The sequence below is a fragment of the Simochromis diagramma genome, unplaced genomic scaffold, assembly GCF_900408965.1.
Source record: "Simochromis diagramma unplaced genomic scaffold, fSimDia1.1 OVJJ01000641.1, whole genome shotgun sequence".
Taxonomy (NCBI): Eukaryota; Metazoa; Chordata; class Actinopteri; order Cichliformes; family Cichlidae; genus Simochromis; species Simochromis diagramma.
In genome coordinates, this window is record NW_024387440.1 from 197,559 (window position 1) to 220,854 (window position 23,296).

At 44.3% G+C, this 23,296-nt stretch overlaps 2 protein-coding genes and 1 long non-coding RNA gene across 3 annotated transcripts; all 3 read left to right on the top strand.

Annotated features, from left to right (window-relative positions):
* Window positions 1-1,386: 1,386 nt before the first annotated feature.
* On the top strand, window positions 1,387-3,009 carry LOC120722508 (nuclear factor 7, brain-like). Its single transcript, XM_040013518.1, has 2 exons — window positions 1,387-1,430; window positions 1,532-3,009. Exon 2 carries the CDS (start codon window positions 1,549-1,551, stop codon window positions 2,935-2,937), a length of 1,389 nt encoding a protein of 462 aa, XP_039869452.1. The 5' UTR covers window positions 1,387-1,430; window positions 1,532-1,548; the 3' UTR covers window positions 2,938-3,009.
* A 4,967-nt stretch (window positions 3,010-7,976) lies between these two features.
* Window positions 7,977-10,583, top strand: LOC120722519. Its single transcript, XR_005693499.1, has 4 exons — window positions 7,977-8,240; window positions 8,603-8,704; window positions 9,244-9,438; window positions 9,674-10,583. It is a non-coding gene; the product is annotated as an uncharacterized LOC120722519 (long non-coding RNA).
* Window positions 10,584-18,255: 7,672 nt separating this feature from the next.
* On the top strand, window positions 18,256-19,823 carry LOC120722505 (nuclear factor 7, ovary-like). The gene has a single exon (XM_040013516.1). The coding sequence runs from the start codon at window positions 18,359-18,361 to the stop codon at window positions 19,751-19,753; it is 1,395 nt and encodes a 464-aa protein (XP_039869450.1). The 5' UTR covers window positions 18,256-18,358; the 3' UTR covers window positions 19,754-19,823.
* Window positions 19,824-23,296: the final 3,473 nt, after the last annotated feature.

The following is a 23,296-nucleotide window of genomic DNA, read 5'->3' on the forward strand; positions in this document are numbered from 1 at the left end:
TTACCAGCGTCAGCTATGTAGAAAAAGATCCTGGTGTAGAAAGTAATATTAAATACATTCTAACAACAGCTTATCAAGCTTAAACGTGCTTGGTTTCCTCTTTCTGGTGCAAAGTGGGCCAAAAACCAACAAGAGAGACGGACAGCCGATCAGCTGATCATTAAGCAGTTTCATGATTGAAGTAGCAGCAAGAAGAGGCAGTCGCTTGTTAAGCTTAACGCAGGAATGCTTTACAAACATTCAGAGATGGACTTACACACTTGCTTTACTTCTCTCGGGGATAATTTTGTCGGAGATGAAATGCCAGTTTGCTAACGAAGCTCCAAAACTATCCAGACCACCAACAGGCCACAGCCGCTCTATCACGTGATGCATACTGCTCCGACCTGCTAACATTCTGAGGCGAGTTACGGCGTGTTGCAAGTTTTGTGAGGTGCTTTCATGATATTTAATGGATCGGATTACATTTTTTATTTTTTTCTGATATCCAATCCAGTAATTTAGGTCAGTATCGGACCGATACCGATACGTAATATCGGATCGGTCCATCTCTAATATTTATGTGTTATACCAAGTGAATCGACTGAAAGGTAACTGTCTGAACAAAGCTTTGTTATGTTACTTTTGCACTATGATGCACATGTTGTTATTACGTGACTTAATAGAGCTCCAGATATTCCAAATATTCCTTCATCACATCTTCTTTAATGTTAATATTTCATGTTTAATAGTAACAAACAACATTTCTGACTAAAATAATCAATGAATGAATGAAAGTGTGTTTCAGAGAATAAAGAGGAGGACTTAAAGTCAAAGGATAAATTCCATCTAGAAGTGTTGTTTGTATCAGACAGAATTTGATGTTGGTGTTGGTCTGATGGAAAAGTAGCTGCTGTTACAGTAACTCGGGGATGGGGAAACTCCAGGCCTTGAGGGCCGGTGTCCTGTAGGTTTTAGATGTGTCCTTGATCCAATACAGCTGATTTACATGGCTAAATTACCTCCTCACCATGTCTTGAAGTTCTCCAGAGTAAATCCACCTGTGTTTGTGTGACTACATTACACTCCCACTGCTGTGGAACCTGAACAATAACCAGAACAAAGTCTGAAATAAAAACTGCCAAGCAGCTGCACCACTGAGTCACAGTTTATTTTCTACGCTTGAGAAAAGGTTTCGTTTCTGATCTGCAACAAACGTCTGCACTCTGCTGTCACACTCACGCTGAATGATGTTCCGGCCTCTATGTCACTGAAATGCTACAAACCAGGAAACAGGATGTTTTTCTTCTTCAGTAAAGAGAGACGCACAGACGATCAGACTGAGCTCAGACCAAACTAGCAGCTTCCTCTGAGTGAGTCCAGCTACAGGAGAGAAAAGTGGAAAACTCCAACACTGCTGCTTCAAGCTGCTGACGCTCCACACACTGAATGTGAGTTTGAGCAGAAACACGACTCAAAGGAAGTTTCAGTGAAGGTGGTAGAGGAGGGAGGGGAGCCAGGACTGACTGTACTTCCTGTCTGCTGTTTTCAGCTTCACTCACAGACTCAATGGCTTCCAGATCAGAGGAGGATCTCTGCTGTCCGGTCTGTCAGGAGGTCTTCAGAGATCCTGTTCTTCTGTCATGTAGCCACAGCTTCTGTAAAGACTGTCTGAAGAGATGGTGGAGAGAGAGACCAACACACGAGTGTCCAGTTTGTAAGAGAAGATCTTCAAAGAATGAACCACCTTTAAATCTGGCTTTAAAGAACCTGTGTGAGTCGTTCTTACAGGAGAGAGATCAGAGAGCTTCAGAGGCTCTCTGCAGTCTGCACTCTGAGAAACTCAAACTCTTCTGTCTGGACCATCAGCAGCCAGTGTGTCTCGTCTGCAGAGACTCAGAAAATCACACCAATCACAGATTCAGACCCATCGATGAAGCTGCACAACAACACAAGAAGGAACTTCAGGAAACTCTGGAGCCCTTAAAGAAGAAGTTAAAGGTTTGTGAAGAAGTTCAAGTGGAGTTTGATCAAACAGCAGAACACATTAAGGTCCAGGCCCGACACACAGAGAGGCAGATTAAGGAGCAGTTTAAGAAGCTTCACCAGTTTCTAACAGAGGAAGAGGAGGCCAGGCTGGCTGCACTGAGGGAGGAAGAGGAGCAGAAGAGTGGCATGATGAAGGAGAAGATGGAGGCTCTGAGCAGAGAGATAGCAGCTCTTTCAGACACAGTCAGAGCCACAGAGGAGGAGCTGAGAGCTGAAGACGTCTCATTCCTGCACAACTACAAGGCTGCAGTGGAAAGAGTCCAGCGCTGCCCCCTGCTGGATGATCCACAGCTGCCCTCAGGAGCTCTGATAGACCAGGCCAAACACCTGGGCAACCTGACCTTCAACATCTGGAACAACATGAAGGACATGGTCTCCTACACTCCTCTCATTCTGGACCCAAACACTGCTCATCCAAAACTCATTCTGTCTGAAGATCTGACCAGTGTGAGACGAGGAGGAGAGAAGCAGCAGCTTCCTGATAATCCAGAGAGGTTTGATTATTCCTGCTGTGTCCTGGGCTCTGAGGGTTTTAACTCAGGGACTCACAGCTGGGATGTCGAGGTTGGAGACAGTACATGGTGGGCTCTGGGGGTGTTAGCAGAGTCTGTGCAGAGGAAGGGATACATTGAGTCTGGATTATGGAGATTACGGTTTTCTACAGGTAAATACTCAGCACACTCACCATCATGTGAAACTGCTCTCTCAGTAGAGAAGAAGTTCCAGAGGATCAGAGTGAATCTGGACTGGAACAGAGGAAAGCTGTCGTTCTCTGATCCTGATACTAACACACACATACACACCTTCACACACACTTTCACTCACAGGATGTTTCCAATCATTAACACTGGTGATAAAGTGAAGGTGTTGCCGTTGAAGGTGTCAGTGTCAGTGCAGCAGATGAGTTGAGGATGATGATGTTTCTAATGTTGTTTCCTGTCAGTGAGTTGAAGCTGTTAAACTGCAGCTGTCCTCCTGCTGCCTCGTTGTTCCAAAGCTCTTTGTTTCTCTTTTAGTTCTCACTGTTTCTTTCTGTTTCTGCTGTCCACCTTTTCACATGGAAAATCATTTCACTGTTTCTCACTGAATGACTCCCCAAACTAGATTTGAAATTCTATCAAGTTTCTAATCATTACGAGTGATTCATGTTTCTATTTGATGTGTAAATGGAGATGATTTAGTTTGCTGGGATATGGACTGACATGTGTTGAATGGGAGGAGCAGTTTGTTGTTGTCTTCTTGTCTGTTTATGACAACAATAAATATGTTGTTGAAACAATGATTCATGTTTAACTCCATATATGAAATGTTTCTGATCTTTGAATTCTGTTTGATTAAAGACTTTCTTCATGACACAAATGAGATTTCAGTGTATTAATAGAACTAAATAAGCTCAGAGTTGAAAGGCTGGAGTATTATGTACGTGCTTCACTGTCAGGATCTTCAGGGGGATTCAAAGGGAAACATCAAACTGCTGTAATGAGATAAACTAGTTGGGCTGAACACACTTATCTGTAGTTTGTCTCCATCCAGGATCATCAGAATATAATGAACATGTGTGAAGAGCCACAAAATGCTGCTGCCCTCTCAGCATGATGAGCTCCAGCCTTTGTTAGCAGGACAACAGGAAACATGAGACAACTTTCAGAGACAGTAACCAACTGTGGCCACAAGATGGCAGCAGCTGATCTGAGATCCTTTATTGGACAGAAGGACTCTGCTCTGTGACGTCATCAGAGAGACGGCCTTCACTCTGATAGATCTGACGTCATGTCTGCACTGCGATGATGAAAGCTGATAAACACATTGTTATTGATCCATGAAATCACCTCTGTCCTCTCAAGTGTAGCTGTTTACAGAGCTGAAGAAGTCCTTCATCATCAAAACAGACAAACATGTATTTCCTGTATTAAGTGACGTCATCCTCACTCTGACCTCTTACATACATTCTGTTCAGTTTTCCTGCTGCAGCAAAAAATGCTGCTGTTTGTCGATTCATTTCATTCATCTAAACTTTCAGCCACTCATTTTGCAGATTAAACAGACAGTTTCATTTAGTATGAACAAATCCTAATTTATAACAATAATAATGACAATAATAATGATAGTTTTATAAAGCACTTTCAATGTAGCAGTAGTAGTAAGTAATAAGGTAATAACTTCTTAAAGATCTAATCAAGACATTAAATGAACAACAAGAAACTTGTTTAGAGTGTGAATGTTACACAGAAAGCATTTAAACAAAGAATAAAACTGAACAAGGTATGTTATATAAAGTGTTGTAAAGGCTCAGATAGAAAAGAACCAGCCCAGTTAAAACATTCATAAGTAACAACCTGAGTAGAAGGTGGAGAAGTAACAGCTGTGGTTTTCAAAAGATGTTTATTTCCTGGTGTCACAGAAGAAAAAGGCTAAGCAGCTGAATCTTGGACCTTTAAATCTAATAGTGTCATAGTCCTGGCTGGCCTGGAGTGTTCTTCCTTCTTTCTGTCTCTCTCCACCTCTTCACTCTTTCTATCTTTTTACTCTCAGGTGAAGTTGTGAACCATCTTTCCCTTGTTGGTCACACAAGGCTCTTACAAGCTAGGTCCCTAACTTTTGCTAGCTGTTGAAGTTGTGGTATATCAGTGGTTAGAAATGCTATTATTGCTTTAGGGTTAGTTTAACACAAAGTCAGGACTGACCCAGGACCATTGCTGTGAGTCACACTACGCAGGGTAAAGGCCCTTTCACAGTGGACGTAGCATGCACTGCGCTGAGGATCCAAAATTTGTAGCGCTGGCTACGCTCTATGCTCTGTCATTTCTTTGTGTGGCAGCTCTGTGTGTACTAGATATGCCTGAATCTTGTTTTTGGAGTTTTACATTTGGGATTGACATGAACCATCAGCTGAAAGGAAGAAAAAATTGGGTAACAAAAACCAAAACAAAAAAACAATTGGGTCGTACTGGCAAGTTGAAACTCACACACAGCCAGGCAACTTGATTGCGGAGTTTTACAGGTAGGGTTTTGCTTTGTATATTTAATCAGGCCTTAAGAAAACAAAATGTAACTTCTTTTCATCTATAGATGCACAAACATAAAACCTTCAGACATTTTGGTTTGCAAGGTTAAAAAAGTTCACAACAACGCATTTGATTTACAAGTACAAAATATTTTTTACCACAACAAAGCCTCTTATCTCCTGGAAAAATGACTCAACATTCTTCCCTGGATTTCTGTGTTTCTGTGGATGATCAGCTCCATTCTCTGCTGCCCTTACCTGCCCAAACCCCGTGAAAGTTGATTAAAACACTCAAAAACAGGTGATCATCACTTTTATGTTTAAGTGCATAGTGTGGATGATATCATAAGGCCTTGAGGCAATCAGATGTAAAACACAGTATTTATGATTTCACCCAAACGCGACGGAAAGGTTCGATTACAGCCACTTCACAAGCGCATGGCACAACACAGAAGAGCCACCTCCACAGGACAAGACTCAGCAGTCCATCTGCATCTTAAGGATAAAGGACACTCTTTCGAGGATGCCAAGGTTCACATTTTGGACAGAGAGGACAGATGGTTTGAAAGAGGAGTGAAAGAAGCCATCTATGTCCACTGTGAGCGACCATCTTTGAACAGAGGCGGGGGTTTACGACACCAACTCTCTGCCATCTATAATCCAGTTTTGAGATCCCTTCCCAGACGCCTTAACGCCCACTCACATCCTGGGCCATCTGACCTCAGGGAATCACATGATAGGGTGGGGCCAGGTTTCACAATGAGCTCACCCGAAACTCTGGCTGATTAGGACCCACACCCGCTTTCACACCTTTGGGGGGGAACTCCCACTGGGTTTAAATCTGGGACTCCCCACCACTGATCCTTAGAACTGAAGAAGCTTCTCGGATGAGAGGTGAAACGTCTTCAAGCAACTCAAGAAGTCCAGGCGGTTTTCTTTCCAAGCTCCTTAGTCTTATAACCAGTACATTTGCATAATGACTGAAACCAGCCCACTGAAGGAACAATGGACTGTGAGGTCAGTTCCTTAATCACAATTATGCAAATTCTCATGACCAAAACCCACTGATCAAAGACCACTGATCAATGGCCATGAGTACCATTCACAGAGAGTTGGGGAATGGCTGCAATCACAGCATTGTAAGATGGTGAAAGATGAACCCTTTGGCCCCCTCCCAGATTCAGAGATGGTCTTTCCTTTTTCACAGAAATGTCCTCCTTGACTCCGCCCTCAAACCAGCGTTCCTCCCTGTCCAGGATGTGTACATCCACATAATTGAAAGAGTGTCCACTGGGCTGTAGGTGTAAATAGACTGCAAAGTCCTGGCCTGATGAGGTGGCTCTTCTGTGTTGTGCCATCCGCTTCGACAGAGGTTGTTTGGTTTCCCCAATGTATAAATCCTGGCAATCGTCCTGGCACTTAACAGCGTACACTATGTTACTCTGTCTGTGTCGGGGTGGACCAATTTTTGGCGCAGCGTGTTTTGGGGTTTAAAAGCCACAGAGAGTTTAGAAAAAATGCATCTCGACTGCTCCGATACTCCTGACACATATGGGATCACTACAGGTTTTCTCTTAGGCAGCGGTCGTCCTTCTCTCCTGGATCGGCTGGAGCTTTCTTTAGGTGTCTTTCCAGCTTTGACAAAAGTCCAGCTTTTATCCACATTCACTCAGGGCCTTCTTGATGTGCTGTTCTTCTGCCTCCCTGGCCGCTGTGTCAGTGGGGATGGTATTCGCTCTGTGTTGTAGCGTCCTGATGACACCCAGTTTTTACCTAGTAAACATCAGCTTTTAGATGTCCCCCATTACTGATGGAAATCGTACTGTCTAAGAAGGGTAATCTGCCACTTTTCATATCCTCCCTGGTCAATTTCATGTGTCGGTCCACCTAGTTAATGTGATCCGTGAATTGTGGTACGTCCTGAGATTTGATTTTCACCCAGGTGTCATCCACATATCTGAACCAATGGCTTGATGGTGTTCCAGGGTAGGATGGCAAAGCCCTCTTTTCCACTTCTTCCATGTACAAAATGGCCACGATCGGTGAAACTGGGGAGCCCATGGCACACCCATGTTTCTGCCTGTAGAACTGACCCTTGTGTGTGAAATATGTGGAGTGAAACGCTTGGACACTGCCCCATTAGCTCCAGGTGTTGTGCTAGACCAGACCTTCCCAAAGTGTGGGGCCCGCCCACACTTTAATGGCCTTTCACGGGCCCCACACTTTGATGGTCTTTCATGGCCCCCCCATGGCAGGGGGGCCATGAAAAGGAAAAAAACAAAGCGCTTGGACACTGCTAGCGCCCACAGAAATGCAAAGCAGGAGATGAAGCATCGCTGAATATGTTTCCAAACCAACTTCATTCTAAGCCAAAGACAATAAATATGAAGAAGCATATCTTCCCTTTGGTTTCACCTGCACAAGTGCCAAGGTAGGTCTCCTCTGCAGGATTGGTTTTCCCTTCGTCGGGAGCACGTGCTGGGCTGTTCAAATCATGGACAAACAGGATCCCACATTCTTGATATTTAGTTCACAAACACTTCTCATAATGACTAACTACTCCTGACATTTTGGAGATGTTAGCTCTTTATACAGTAAAGTTACAGCGGGATACAAATAACATCACGCTGATCCTGCCACGATTTGTTCCCCCGGTTCAAATCACGGACAAACAGTATCCCACAGTTGTTTATGTTTTTAAGCCCATTTTACACAGAGAGGCATTTTTTGAAAAATATATTGATAGCAATGTTGAATATTATTACACAGGGAAAAAACAACTACATGTAAAATAATTACACTATAACGCCTCTGACTTTCTAAATGGAGGCACAGTAACTGCGTGTGTGTGTGCAAGCATGTAAAACCTGAAGATAGTGACAAAATACTGTTAATCTGACTATCTGCCATTCTGCAATTAATCTCATGTAAACAATAACGTGGCGCACAGCGTGACGTGAAAAAATGCTCGTACCTGTGACGTTGCGTGACGAACTCTGTATTCCTCGTCCACACGTAAATGCAAAAAACAGGAGTTTTAATTAGTATTCACTTCATTAAAAACAACAAAAATAAAGCTGTCATTCCTTTAAGTGAGTCAAAGCAGCAAATCAACAGTAGTTTGATTTGTAAATAAATCAATTTGTCTGCAATTTCTTTCAGAAGCTGCACAAACACATTAACAATCTTCCAGAAGAATACAGGGAGGGTATGTACCAACTAATTAAAGGGTATTTCTTCTTCGACTTCTTAAACCGTATTGCCATTTCTAAATAAAATTATGCAAAGTTTTCTTCTCTGCCACATGTCCTATTGGTCAGTATGTTCTGAATCATTTCATGCCATATATTAATCTGCTCACTTTGTCGTGTAACTGTCACACTGTAAGAATTTGTTAATGAATTTCTGACACAGAAAACCTTCGCTTTCCAAAGCTCCATCAGTAATGCCTCCTGGTATACCTTGGACAAACAATTGGAAGCGAAAACTAAATACTTTTCTACTTTTCAGCTGAAGCAGCTAAAAACCATTCACAGTGAAGCAGCCTGAAACTCTCATTTATCTTTTCAGCTGCTAAAACATTGTTGGTGGCCTATCAAAAACGCCATGAGGATGATAAAATCAACAAATTCTTCAAATGCTTGGTTGATTTCGTGAAACACCCTCATACAGGTATGTGCATAAATACCTGTATGAATTATATACATTTCACCTTTTCATTATACAATTTCAGGCCAAAATGGTATGAAAAATAGCATTTATCAGATTTCTTATATCTTTAATAAAAGACAGCTACTAAAATGATTTCATTTGTTTTTTGATAAATAAATTTAAATATTCTTGTAAATGCAGTGGTTATACATTTACCCTCTGAACTTGTTTAGATGACTTTCATAAATATTCTCTACATGACACTGAAAGTTGTACAAAATAATTAAATAATTGGTAGATTAACGGTGCTTCCAGAGTATTTTCCATGGGAGGGACAAAGAAGAGTTTCAACCTCTTGCCAATTCTCCCTTTTTTAACAAATCACACCACATTGTGTACCACAGTATGCATTACTTCATTACATGGTAAATACAACCTCGTTTCTTATCAAGAAGACAAAATTTGCCATCTAGTCATGTGTCTGAGTGAGCGTCCAATCAAAGTAAAAAAAAGTTTTAAAGCTTTCTGTTAAGTTTTTCCTCTTTTCAAAATGTGTGCAGATGCAGTAAAGTTCTACAGTTACTGTACAGCTGAGACCTTCGGGGCGGACAAAGATGTGCTGTACCAAGTAAATTTGTCTCAACAGCTACTGGTGGAGAGCATAGACCTACAGGAATGCAACACTGTCATTGTTTTCTGCCCAATCAACTCTCGTGTTAGGTCAGATGTGGAGGCAGCCATGGCTAAAGCACCAGGTATCATAAAGCTTGGTCACAATAATATAAAGTATGTTCAGTTTTTTATAGTTTTATAGTTTCTCTTTTACTTTACTCACTATCAATATACATATGAATATTTTAATTCAGTTTTCAAGATAATCATGGAAACATCTTTTCTTATGGTTTCAGCCCTCTAACCATCCAAAACAGTAACAATGCAATGGCTTTTTATTTGATTTTATTTATTTAGGGATGTTTCTGCTGTGTGCAGGTAATAAAGACATCATCCTGGTTGTGATGCACCATACCCGACAGACAAACTACTCAACAAGTGGGACAGGATGGTCTCAGATATTTCCAAATGTAATCCTGCATGTTGATGTTCTCTTTCATGAGACTGAGAGAGGATTACTGAGATGTCAGAAGAATGCACAGGCAGTCTGTCAGATACAACAAGGATTACAGAAACACAATGATATTAGTGAACAAACCAACACTGTGGGAGCACAGGGTCCTTTGGCCCTGTCCCAAAGTGAGAGATTGCCTGTTCCACAGAGGCAGGGACCTAATAACCCACATAATCAAAAGTCCATGTTGGGTTATGTAGTAAGACAGCTGGTGACACTGACAATGACAAAGACTGTTTAGCTGAGAATAGTTTTAGCTGAGATTTACACTTTGCATGAAAAAAGGATAAACCTAAATAGTCTAAATGAACAACATAATGCTTATTACAATGTTGAGTCTTTACAATATGAGATTTAATGTCACAATTAAATAAATGAAAATGCTCATACTGTAGGTGTTCATGTCAAAATGAGTGATTAAATAAAGTCTTGTGATGAGTCCTCAGTTTCCTTTGTGGTAACACTTTATTGTAGCATGCCTAGTTTGCATTTGTATGCTGTCTATACAAAAGATTGCATGATGTACACAGCTCTAACAACTTAACAAATAGTCTTTGTATACAATATGTGTATGAAAACATGAATGATAATGAAACAAAAGTCTACATGAACATCAAGGAATCCTTCAAATGTTATTGATTTTGTTTGTCAATAAATTCTTTGATGTTGAATTCAGGCCCAGGGCCCAAATTATTGTGATACAGAGAATTTAGCTTTTTTTTCCCAGTGTGCCTGAATGTCAAACCTCTAAAGATTTATATCTATAAATATATACAAAACACAAAAATATCCATGAATTTTTTCATTCAGGAGCATTTTGAAACTGAACCTGCCTGGATGCCATCTTGTCTGACTAAGCTGACAGACTACAAACTGAGGAAGGCGGAATCCCAGGAATGAACTAAAGAAACTCCAAACTCTGAAATTTTGTGTTGTTCTAAAGTAGTTGCAGTGGATTGAGCTGTTTCATCCTCAGGTTTCACAACTACTGCTTGCAATATTGCTCTTTTAACATTCTGTGCTTCTCTTCTCTTTTGAGCCTGCTCCAGCCACAACTTAGCAACTGCTAACTGCAATTCCTTCCTCTGCTTCGCTTTCCCTGTTTTACCTGCTACACTTACAGCTATTCTTTCTACAAGCATTTTACACTGAACTTCCACTAATGTCCCTTCAAATCCATATTTCTCACACCAACAACCTACATACTGCGTGCTGCCTGGTAAAAATTTCTCCATAAATTTTACATTCCCTTCTAAGGCAGACTTACACATTTTATTCTCCATTACAAGACAACAATCAGCCACACTCACGCAGACCACGTCTGGCCCGCACACACACACAACATAGGCCTATCGCTTGCGTCTGCACGCACAGCTAGCGCTCTCTGTTGAAAACTCTCAAACACCCCAAATGGCGGAGAATTCAACCGTCGGACACTCTCCAAACAACCCAAATGGCAGAGATTCCGAACACTCCTCACGGCGGAGCTACCGAACCTAGGTTGTCTCCACGCCCCAAACGGCGGAGAAGCCTGCGTCTCTCTCACGCGGCTAGCGCGCTCCCGTATCTGCGGTCAACGCAGGGTCACGTAGCCGCTCTCTAAGGCCTTCTGTACTAACTGTTTGTTTACGTTCATGGGAAGAGTCTCTGGATCCCGTCAATCGTCATCCATTCCGAGGGGAGTTCAGGCGCAAACTTCCCGGCCTGGTGACAAAGCAAAGTGAAACACCAGGGCTTTACGTCAATCATCCCAGACGTTGCGGTGGCGTCCTCTCCCTCTCCTCGGTGGATGCAAGGTTCCGGCTCCGAAGGACAACAAGGTCTGTGTTTCCACAAGCCCCGCTAATTCTAGAGACTTATTCATCATGAAGAAAACAAGACAGTCGATCGATTTATTATTTGCGGAAGGGAGGCCTCGTCTGTGTCCAGCACGACAATGACCCCCTCCTCTGACCTCCTCCTGCTACCTTTTATTGGGAGACAGTTCACACAAAACACATCAGAACAAAGCCACGCACCCTTTGTTCTAAGACAAAGCATTTTATGTATATGTGTGAACTTCTGTAAGAGTGTGTGTGTGTGTGTGTGTGTGTCAGACCTCCTGCTGACCAAAGGGTCGTAAACCCAGGAAGTTTACATCAAAAGAAACAGATCTTTCAGATAGGATGTATCTACAATAAAACCTCCCCCAGCACAGAGTGGTTGGAGAGGTGGTCAGGATCAAAGGAATGGCTTTGATCCTACTGCTTAAACTAAGACTGTACAAATTGAAGAAACACAATGGCAAAGTCTCAGAGCACACTAGAGTTTGAAAAACTGCAGGGGCATTTGTTAAGCCGAATAGCATAACCAAATACTCAAAGTGGCCCAGTGGTGTGTTAAAAGCGGTCTTCCACTTGTCCCCCTCCCTTATCCGGACCAGATGGTACGCGTTTCGCAGATCCAGTTTTGTGAAAACGGTGGCTTCCTGGAGACATCCAAAAACAGAGTTTATCAGCGGAAGAGGGTATTTGTTCTTTACAGTGATGTCATTTAAGCCCCGGTAATCAATGCATGGCCGCAACGAACCGTCCTTTTTCCCCCACGAAGAAGAAACCTGCAGCTACAGGGGAAGAAGAGGGTCGAATAATACCGGCCGCGAGTGATTCTTGGATATACTTTTCCATCGACACCCTCTCAGGGCGAGACAGGTTGTACAACCGGCTGGAGGGCAGCGGGGCTCCAGGTAGCAGGTCAATGGCGCAGTCATAGGGGCGGTGAGGTGGCAGAGAGATAGCCTTGTCCTTGTTAAACACTTCCTGTAAGTCATGGTACTCGGGTGGAATGGAGGAAAGGTCATGTACTTGTGTAACAAGTGGGGTCAGGTTAGCTGGTGGAGCGGGAACTGCTGATCTCAGGCAATTAGCTAGGCAGAACAAACTCCAACTGGCGATCTTGCTCCCTGCCCAATCAATGTGGGGATTATGTCTTTGCAGCCACGGGTAACCTAATACGAGCGCGGTGTCGGGAGACGGGAAGGTAAAGAATGAAAGTGATTCGTTATGATTCCCGGAAGTGATTACTTTCACAGGCGCAGTCCGATGGGTGATGTAAGCAAACACTTGTTTATTCAGCGCTGACGCAGGGAGGGGAGGTTCCAACAGAGTGAGTGGTACTTCCAGCTCTTTAGCCAGCTTCTCATCTATGAGATTTTGCTCCGCCCCAGAATCCACTAATGCGCTGAATGTAACAGTCTTTTTGTTGGTTACTATGGCAACGGACACAACTAATCGGGGTCTAATAGCATTTAATGTGCTGCCCACCCGTATCCCCGAACCTACCGGTGAGCTGGTCCGTTTGGGCGACCCGGGCAGCTGGCGATGCGGTGTTCCGGCTTCCCACAGTATAAGCAGTCCCCGGCCCGAAAACGGCGTTCCCTTTCCTCCGGCGAGAGCCGAGAGCGCCCGATCTGCATCGGCTCCGGCGGAGGAGGAGACAGTGAGCGAGCGCACGCCGCTGGAGAGCTAAATGGGGGCAGGGGCGGTGACACGCGAAGTTCTGGGTACAACACGGGTTTCGGTGGCTTGGACCGCAGTTCAGCCTCTCTCTCCCGTAGACACTTATCAATTCTACGGGCGAGTGACACAAAATCCTTGAATGATTTAGCTGCCTCGTGAAACGCGAGCTGATCTTTCATCTGATCGTTCAGGGAGCGTAGGAAAATGCCCCTTAGGGCCGAATCGGGCCAGCCAACAGCGGCTGCCACTGTGCGAAACTCCGGCCCTGGCAGAGCACCACTAGCTTTTGAGCAGCATCATCCTCGGAAACTGGCGGGGAGAAAGTTGCTTTGAATTCTTCGAGGAAGTCATCGAAGTCGCAACTCTGTATCGGGTTAAAAGATAAATAGGCTTCAGCCCACGCCAATGCGCTTCCACTCAGCAGTCCCACAAAGTGGGAAATCTTGGCCGCGTCAGTGGGGAAGGCGAGTGGCGAGCAACTGAAGAAAAGGGTACACTGAAAAAGGAAACCCCACACTGGTCCAATTCGCCGTGGAAACACAACGTCACACAACGGTATGCCGGGGTCGGGCTGTTTAGCACGCATTTCTCCCCGTTTCTCGCTAAGCTCTTGATACTGATCCTGAAGTAAGAGAAGTAACTGATCGTGTCGGCCGAGCATGGCACCCTGCTTATTAATAGCTGAACGTATTGGTTCTGCTGGATCCATTCTGGCCAGTCCGTACTGTCATGCGCCGCGCCGCGCGTGCACAAAAGGATCCAATCGCAGACTCAGCGCTAACAGAAAAAGACACTTTATTATAACAACAAAAGGCGACCCGGGAAAACTAGGGAGCAAAACGAGGAACTAAAAACCCGGGGAAACAATGACACGAGGAAGCCGGGATCGGGACCGTGGGAGGCTGCAATAGAAAGGGGAGAGGATTACTAGGGAGCCGGGAAGCGGGGAAAACACATCAGGACTGAGTCAGAGTAGGGGGGCTTATGATAGAGCGGGACCGTGGGAGCTCGGGAGGGAAGTGTGGCAGTCCGTGAGCAGGAAGTCCGTGGGGATAGCGAATGGGCCAGATGATGCACCGAGTGATCCAGTTGAGCCGGAGGACAGGCAGGTGGCAGACGCCGGATGCCGGGTCGAAACCTGGACACAAGTAGGCGGATTAAACACAGTTCCAACCAGAAGTGAACGCACGCTTTCAGGGAAGTCTAGTTACCACTGTGAGGTGAGTAACGGACTGGCGTGGAGCATCCGTCAGCGCCGGGTTAAGTAGCTCTTCATGTAATCACCGCGATGGAGAGCAGGTGTGTCGGTGATGGCCCAGCCCGGGGGTGTGGCTACCCGAGCATCACGCATTCCGCAGGCACAGGACCAAGGACCATGACACATGTACATTCATACGTTTTGTTGGAGGCACCTTTTCTGGGACACAACAATGAAAAACAGCGGGAACACTCGATGTGGTCACCTGAACATTTAGCACACCTGAACAGAGGGTTACCTGAGGCATTTTGTGTGCAGAGGTTTTGTGCTTGGGAGACATTGCTAGGAAAGTGCAACACCTTCTGGGGCTGACAACCTGAACAGAACTTAAGCGGCACCTCTTGTGCGGCAACAGAGGGGTAAAAACAGCATCTCCCTGCTGCTAGACCCCTTCTCCACTCTAAGCCACAGCTAGGAGGGCTGAGGCTTCTTCCTCCTGGACGTCAGGTCCCGCCGGGGCCCGAGGGTGGGCCTTTGCTCCAGGCCGACTGGCGTGGAGCTCGGGCTGGAGGATGTGCTCTCGCTGGCGGCACACCCACTTCAGCAGTGGGCGCTGGTCTCTTGCCAGTCGTTAGAGGAGCAGCGGGCCTGTGAGAGCTGGCTGCGGGCTTGGGCTGACGTCTGGGGATGATGTCGCGCAGAGCTTCCATCTGCTGAAGCCCGTCAGCGCTCCTGCATGGTTCCGGCTCGTCATCGGCTAACCCGTCAACATGGTCAGCCCAGCTAATTGCAGGGACATCGACCGGAAAATCCTCGTCTTTGGACTCAGAGAAAGCTGGGGCTCCAGACTCGGAAAGGTGAGGGTCTTGCCTTGCGACAGCCGAGCGTCCCAGCACTTTTTCCACAAATGTCACCCGTCTTTCCAGGGTCGAGCGCCGGAGCTGGCGACAAAACGCACAGGCTTCGGGCTCCGTCAACGCTCTCCGAGCATGGACGATCCTCAGGCAGACAGGGCAGGCATTGTGCTAGTCGCTGTCGTGCAAAGAGAAAGGGCATCCCTGAGGACAGGGGCGATCAGAAGATTTCTGCTTTGCTCGCTTCGGTTTGGAGTCCATAACAAAACACAAAGCAAAACACTGCACGGGAAAAACTTGAAATAAGCGCTCCACGGGCAGCCTACACACCAACTGCGCGGTGGAGGCTAACACCAACAGGGGCAGTTAAGCAAAGTTCAAGTCTGCAGACAACGGAGCTAACTAGCAGCAGTTAGCTAGCCCAACTCAGCAGAGGTGTTCTCGGCGAGTTGAAGAGCGTAAGAACTGAGGGATGACTGTGATGACAGTGGCTATATGTGTAGGCGGGGCCGTGTGCGTGTCATCACACGTCATCTGCCTTAAAGGCATGAATAAAGGTTTCTTCAGCCAGGACACACGAAGGAGCGTGATATCCCATATATATTAGAGATGGCACGATACCACTTTTTTATGTCCGATACCGATACCGATATCATAAATTTCGATATCTGCTTCCGATACCGATATGAATCCGATATAGTGTTTTTTAAAAAAACAGTTTTGTTGATTAAAAAACACTATATCGGATTCATATCGGTATCGGAAGCAGATATCCAAATTTATGATATAGAACTTATACAAAATGCAGCAAGATGTGTAAGTTTAAAACAACAACACTACACTAAAGCTATTCTGTTATACCTGTATGCAAAAAAAAATATTTCATAGTTCAGCAATACTGATCAATCTAATAAACTTAAACCTACACCATCCTCCCTATTCTGGTATTTTAAAGAGTACTTAACGTAAATATTAAGCAACCTAACTAATAGGGTTCCAACTCCCAGCAACAACAAAAATAAATAAATAAAAAATAGGGAACCACCCCTCACGCTCCACCTCATGATGCTTAATCGACGTAATCAACCTTAATTTGATGCAGTGTGGAAAAAAAATGCACAGAAATCAATTATTTTACAAGAAATATTAAATAGATTCAACATCTTTCTTCAACAAAATTGCAGACTGCACAGATGGTACCTTCCCAAAGGAAAAAGTACTATAGCTTACTAGGGTATATATATTAGACTTAATAGTTACTATATACAGTAATTGACTTCTATTCATTTTACATCAAACTAAAACTTTGGGTGTCAGATAATTATTTATTAAAAGCTAGACATTTTAAATGAGAATAAGAAATAAAAGTATGTCTTTGTGCCCCCTTTTCCCTGTTAATATCTATCGGCCCCCCTGGCTAAACTTTGCTAGATCCGCCCCTGCACAGTTACCAGCGTCAGCTATGTAGAAAAAGATCCTGGTGTAGAAAGTAATATTAAATACATTCTAACAACAGCTGATCAAGCTTAAACGTGCTGCTGTTGTTCAGCCGCTGGTTTCCTCTTTCTGGTGCAAAGTGGGCCAAAAACCAACAAGAGAGACGGACTCGCGACAGAAAAGCCGATCAGCTGATCATTAAGCAGTTTCATGATTGAAGTAGCAGCAAGAAGAGGTAGTGCTTGTTAAGCTTAACGCAGGAATGCTTTACAAACATTCAGAGATGGACTTACACACTTGCTTTACTTCTCTCGGGGATAATTTTGTCGGAGATGAAATGCCGGTTTGCTAACGAAGCTCCAAAACTATCCAGACCACCGACAGGCCACAGCCGCTCTGTCACGTGATGCATACTGCTCCGACCTGCTAACATTCTGAGGCGAGTTACGGCGTGTTGCAAGTTTTGTGAGGTGCTTTCGTGATATTTAATGGATCGGATTACATATTTTATTTTTCTCTGATATCCGATCCAGTAATTTAGGTCAGTATCGGACCGATACCGATACGTAATATCGGATCGGTCCATCTCTAATATTTATGTGTTATACCGAGTGAATCGACTGAAAGGTAACTGTCTGAACAAAGCTTTGTTATGTTACTTTTGCACTATGATGCACATGTTGTTATTACGTGACTTAATAGAGCTCCAGATATTCCAAATATTCCTTCATCACATCTTCTTTAATGTTAATATTTCATGTTTAATAGTAACAAACAACATTTCTGACTAAAATAATCAATGAATGAATGAAAGTGTGTTTCAGAGAATAAAGAGGAGGACTTAAAGTCAAAGGATAAATTCCATCTAGAAGTGTTGTTTGTATCAGACAGAATTTGATGTTGGTGTTGGTCTGATGGAAAAGTAGCTGCTGTTACAGTAACTCGGGGATGGGGAAACTCCAGGCCTTGAGGGCCGGTGTCCTGTAGGTTTTAGATGTGTCCTTGATCCAATACAGCTGATTTACATGGCTAAATTACCTCCTCACCATGCCTTGAAGTTCTCCAGAGTAAATCCACCTGTGTTTGTGTGACTACATTACACTCCCACTGCTGTGGAACCTGAACAATAACCAGAACAAAGTCTGAAATATAAACTGCCAAGCAGCTGCACCACTGAGTCACAGTTTATTTTCTACGCTTGAGAAAAGGTTTCGTTTCTGATCTGCAACCAACGTCTGCACTCTGCTGTCACACTCACGCTGAATGATGTTCCGGCCTCTATGTCACTGAAATGCTACAAACCAGGAAACAGGATGTTTTTCTTCTTCAGTGCAGAGAGACGCACAGACGATCAGACTGAGCTCAGACCAAACTAGCAGCTTCCTCTGAGTGAGTCCAGCTACAGGAGAGAAAAGTGGAAAACTCCAACACTGCTGCTTCAAGCTGTGAGTTTGAGCAAAAACACGACTCAAAGGACGTTTCAGTGAAGGTGGTAGAGGAGGGAGGGGAGCCAGGACTGACTGTACTTCCTGTCTGCTGTTTTCAGCTTCACTCACAGACTCAATGGCTTCCAGATCAGAGGAGGATCTCTGCTGTCCGGTCTGTCAGGAGGTCTTCAGAGATCCTGTTCTTCTGTCATGTAGCCACAGCTTCTGTAAAGACTGTTTGAAGAGACAGTGGAAAGAGACATCAACACGCGAGTGTCCAGTTTGTAAGAGAAGATCTTCACGGTCAAAACCACCTTCAAACCTGGCTTTAAAGAACCTGTGTGAGTCGTTCTTACAGGAGAGAGATCAGAGAGCTTCAGAGGCTCTCTGCAGTCTGCACTCTGAGAAACTCAGACTCTTCTGTCTGGACCATCAGCAGCCAGTGTGTGTCATCTGCAGAGACTCAGAAAAACACACCAATCACAGATTCAGACCCATCGATGAAGCTGCACGACAACACAAGAAGGAACTTCAGGAAACTCTGGAGCCCTTAAAGAAGAAGTTAAAGGTTTGTGAAGAAGTTCAAGTGAAGTTTGATCAAACAGCAGAACACATTAAGGTCCAGGCCCGACACACAGAGAGGCAGATTAAGGAGCAGTTTAAGAAGCTTCATCAGTTTCTAGCAGAGGAAGAAGAGGCCAGGCTGGCTGCACTGAGGGAGGAAGAGGAGCAGAAGAGTGGGATGATGAAGGAGAAGATGGAGGCTCTGAGCAGAGAGATAGCAGCTCTTTCAGACACAGTCAGAGCCACAGAGGAGGAGCTGAGAGCTGAAGACGTCTCATTCCTGCACAACTACAAGGCTGCAGTGGAAAGAGTCCAGCGCTGCCCCCTGCTGGATGATCCACAGCTGCCCTCAGGAGCTCTGATAGACCAGGCCAAACACCTGGGCAACCTGACCTTCAACATCTGGAACAACATGAAGGACGTGGTCTCCTACACTCCTCTCATTCTGGACCCAAACACTGCTCATCCACACCTCATCCTGTCTGAAGATCTGACCAGTGTGAGACGAGGAGGAGAGAAGCAGCTTCCTGATAATCCAGAGAGGTTTGATGATTACGGCTCTGTCCTGGGCTCTGAGGGCTTTAAGTCAGGGACTCACAGCTGGGATGTTGATTTTGGAGACAGTACATGGTGGGGACTGGGTGTGTCAGCAGAGTCTGTGCAGAGGAAGGGAAGCATGTGGTCTGGATTATGGATAATATTATTCTATGAAGGTAAATACTCAGCACTCTCACCATCCACTCCTGTCACTGTTCTCTCAGTAGAGAAGAAGCTCCAGAGGATCAGAGTGAATCTGGACTGGAACAGAGGAAAGCTGTCGTTCTCTGATCCTGATACTAACACACACATACACACCTTCACACAAACTTTCACTCACAGGATGTTTCCATACATTAACACTGTTGATGGTGGTAAAGTGAAGGTGTGTCTGTTGAAGGTGTCAGTGTCAGTGCAGCAGATGAGTTGAGGATGGTGATGTTTCTAATGTTGTTTCCTGTCAGTGAGTTGAAGCTGTTAAACTGCAGCTGTCCTCCTGCTGCCTCGTTGTTCCAAAGCTCTTTGTTTCTCTTTTAGTTCTCACTGTTTCTTTCTGTTTCTGCTGTCCACCTTTTCACATGGAAAATCATTTCACTGTTTCTCACTGAATGACTCCCCAAACTAGATTTGAAATTCTATCAAGTTTCTAATCATTACAAGTGATTCATGTTTCTATTTGATGTGTAAATGGAGATGATTTAGTTTGCTGGGATATGGACTGACATGTGTTGAATGGGAGGAGCAGTTTGTTGTTGTCTTCTTGTCTGTTTATGACAACAATAAATATGTTGTTGAAACAATGATTCATGTTTAACTCCATATATGAAATGTTTCTGATCTTTGAATTCTGTTTGATTAAAGACTTTCTTCATGACACAAATGAGATTTCAGTGTATTAATAGAACTAAATAAGCTCAGAGTTGAAAGGCTGCAGTATTATGTACGTGCTTCACTGTCAGGATCTTCAGGGGGATTCAAAGGGAAACATCAGAATCAGAAAGGGTTTTATTGCCAAATGTTGAGCAGGTTTACAACATTAGGAAATTGCTGCGGTGCTTCAGTGCAAACATACTGTCATAAATTGCGCTTAAATAGACATGAAAAAATAAAAGTAAGAATAAGAATTAAAAGTGCTACGTAGAAAGATATATGCATGAGATATACATGAGATATATACATGAGAATAAGAATTAAAAGTGCTACGTAGAAAGATATATACATGATATATACATGAGTGCAGGTGGTGATCAGTGCCAAACATGGAATGATGCAGTGAACACAGCGTAGGGTCATGTGTTAGTGGTGGGAACAGTCGTACGTTTATTGTTCATGTGTCCAACAGCAGAGGGGAAGAAACTGTTCTTATGGCGAGAGGTTCTGGTGCGAATGGACCGGAGCCTCCTGCCTGAGGGGAGCAGGTCAAACAGACTGTATCCAGGGTGAGAAGGGTCAGCTGAGATCCGAGCTGCACGCCGCAGTGTCCTGGAGGTGTACAGGTCCTGCAAAGATGGGAGTCTGCAGCCAATCACCTTCTCAGCAGAGCGCACTACACGCTGCAGTCTCTGTTTGTCCCTGATAGTGGCTCCAGCGTACCACACGGTGATGGAGGAGGTGAGGATGGACTCGATGATTGCGGTGTAGAATTGCATCATCGTCCGTGTTGGCAGGTTGAATTTCTTCAGCTGCCTCAGGAAGTACATCCTCTGCTGGGCTTTCTTGATGACGGAGGTGATGGTGGGCTCCCACTTCAGGTCCTGGGTGATGGTGGTACCCAGGAAGCGGAATGAGTCCACAGAGGTGATGGGGGTGTCAGTCAGGATGATGGGGGGGAGTGGGGCTGTGTGCTTCCTGAAGTCCACAATAATCTCCACTGTCTTCTGGGCATTCAGCACCAGGTTGTTGTGGCTGCACCAAGACACCAGACGTTCAACCTCCCTCCTGTAGGCAGACTCATCCCCGTCCGAGATGAGCCCAATAACGGTGGTGTCATCTGCAAACTTGATTAGCTTGACAGACTGGTGGGTGGAGGTGCAGCAGTTGGTGTACAGGGAGAAGAGCAGAGGAGAAAGAACACAGCCCTGAGGGGAGCCGGTGCTGATGGTCCGGGAGTCCGAGACATTCTTTCCCAGCCTCACATGCTGCATCAAACTGCTGTAATGAGATAAACTAGTTGGGCTGAACACACTTATCTGTAGTTTGTCTCCATCCAGGATCATCAGAATATAATGAACATGTGTGAAGAGCCACAAAATGCTGCTGCCCTCTCAGCATGATGAGCTCCAGCCTTTGTTAGCAGGACAACAGGAAACATGAGACAACTTTCAGAGACAGTAACCAACTGTGGCCACAAGATGGCAGCAGCTGATCTGAGATCCTTTATTGGACAGAACGACTCTGCTCTGTGACGTCATCAGAGAGACGGCAGTCACTTTGATGGATCTGACGTCATGTCTGCACTGCGGTGATGAAAGCTGATAAACACATTGTTATTGATCCATGAAATCACCTCTGTCCTCTCAAGTGTAGCTGTTTACAGAGCTGAAGAAGTCCTTCATCATCAAAACAGACAAACATGTATTTCCTTTATTAAGTGACGTCATCCTCACTCTGACCTCTTACATACATTCTGTTCAGTTTTCCTGCTGCAGCAAAAAATGCTGCTGTTTGTCGATTCATTTCATTTATCTAAACTTTCAGCCACTAATTTTGCAGATTAAACAGACAGTTTCATTTAGTATGAGCAAATTTAAGTGCATAGTGTGGATGATATCATAAGGCCTTGAGGCAATCAGATGTAAAACACAGTATTTATGATTTTTAAGTTGTAATGATTTCACCCGAACGCGACGGAAAGGTTCGATTACATATTAGAATTCAAAGCAAATATGTGGTTCATTTTTTGTTACAGAAGAAGGAATTTTTTTGTCCTGCATGTGGAGAAATCTGCCGTTAAATCAGAACACATGAACACATCTGTACAGCACAGGCTGCATTCAAACCCATATTACTGTGTATCATGTGTCACTGTGTATAGCGCTTTATGACTGACTGTCTATGAAAACACTTTGCATGTTCTCCCCGTCTCCTCTGGTACTCCGGCTTCCTCCCACAGTCCAAAGACTTGCACTTAGTGGGGATACGTTAACTGATCAATCTACATTGCCCATAGGCGTGAATGCAGAAGTAAATGTAAATGTAAATGTAAATGAGTACGCAATGTTGTCTGACGCTGTGTGTTAGTATTAACCCCGATTCTTTTGTCCCCATGATAGAACAGAGAAAACTGACTCAGTGTGTTAAAGCATTTCTATTTCTTTTTATTCAATCATCTTCCGGAAGAGAGAGACCCCTGCACAGCCCAAACGCCAGTTGCAGGATCTCTAACATTACAAGCTCAACATGTGTCTTATATGGTGTTATTTCTGTACTTTACACGTCACACAGTTTCGATACCAACATTGCTTATATGGCAAAGTTCTTCTTTTCTGTGTCTTATCTATTAATATGCCTGTGCACTAAAACTTCCTGTGCAGCTTGTAATAACTTGCAATAACTCTACAAAAAACATGCAGTTTCCTGTCAGCCTGTGACCTAGTCTCAAAGCTGGCCTTCTTTTATACATAAAACAATCTAATGAGCGGATACGCATTAAAAATATTTCTCTATTTCTTAGCAACAGACTGGCGACCTGTCCAGGGTGTACCACGCCTCTCGCCCTATGACAGCTGGGATAGGCTCCAGCGACCTCCACTACCCTGAAGAGGATATGAGGAAGCAAACAGATAGATGGAACATATTTATTTATCATTTTTTGTATTTTTTGTCTTTTAACTTCGACTTAGTCTCAGTATATGTACTGGGTGGCTGTAGATCAGGCGGTAGAGCAGGTCATCTACTGATCGAAAGGTTGGTGATTTGATTCCTGGCTTCCCCTAGTCAAATATCCTTGGGCAAGATACCAACCCCAAATTGC

Coding starts and splice junctions, on each gene's coding strand:
- LOC120722508 (XM_040013518.1), top strand. CDS start 1,549: ATGGCTTCCAGATCAGAGGAGGATCTCTGCTGTCCGGTCTGTCAGGAG.
- LOC120722505 (XM_040013516.1), top strand. CDS start 18,359: ATGGCTTCCAGATCAGAGGAGGATCTCTGCTGTCCGGTCTGTCAGGAG.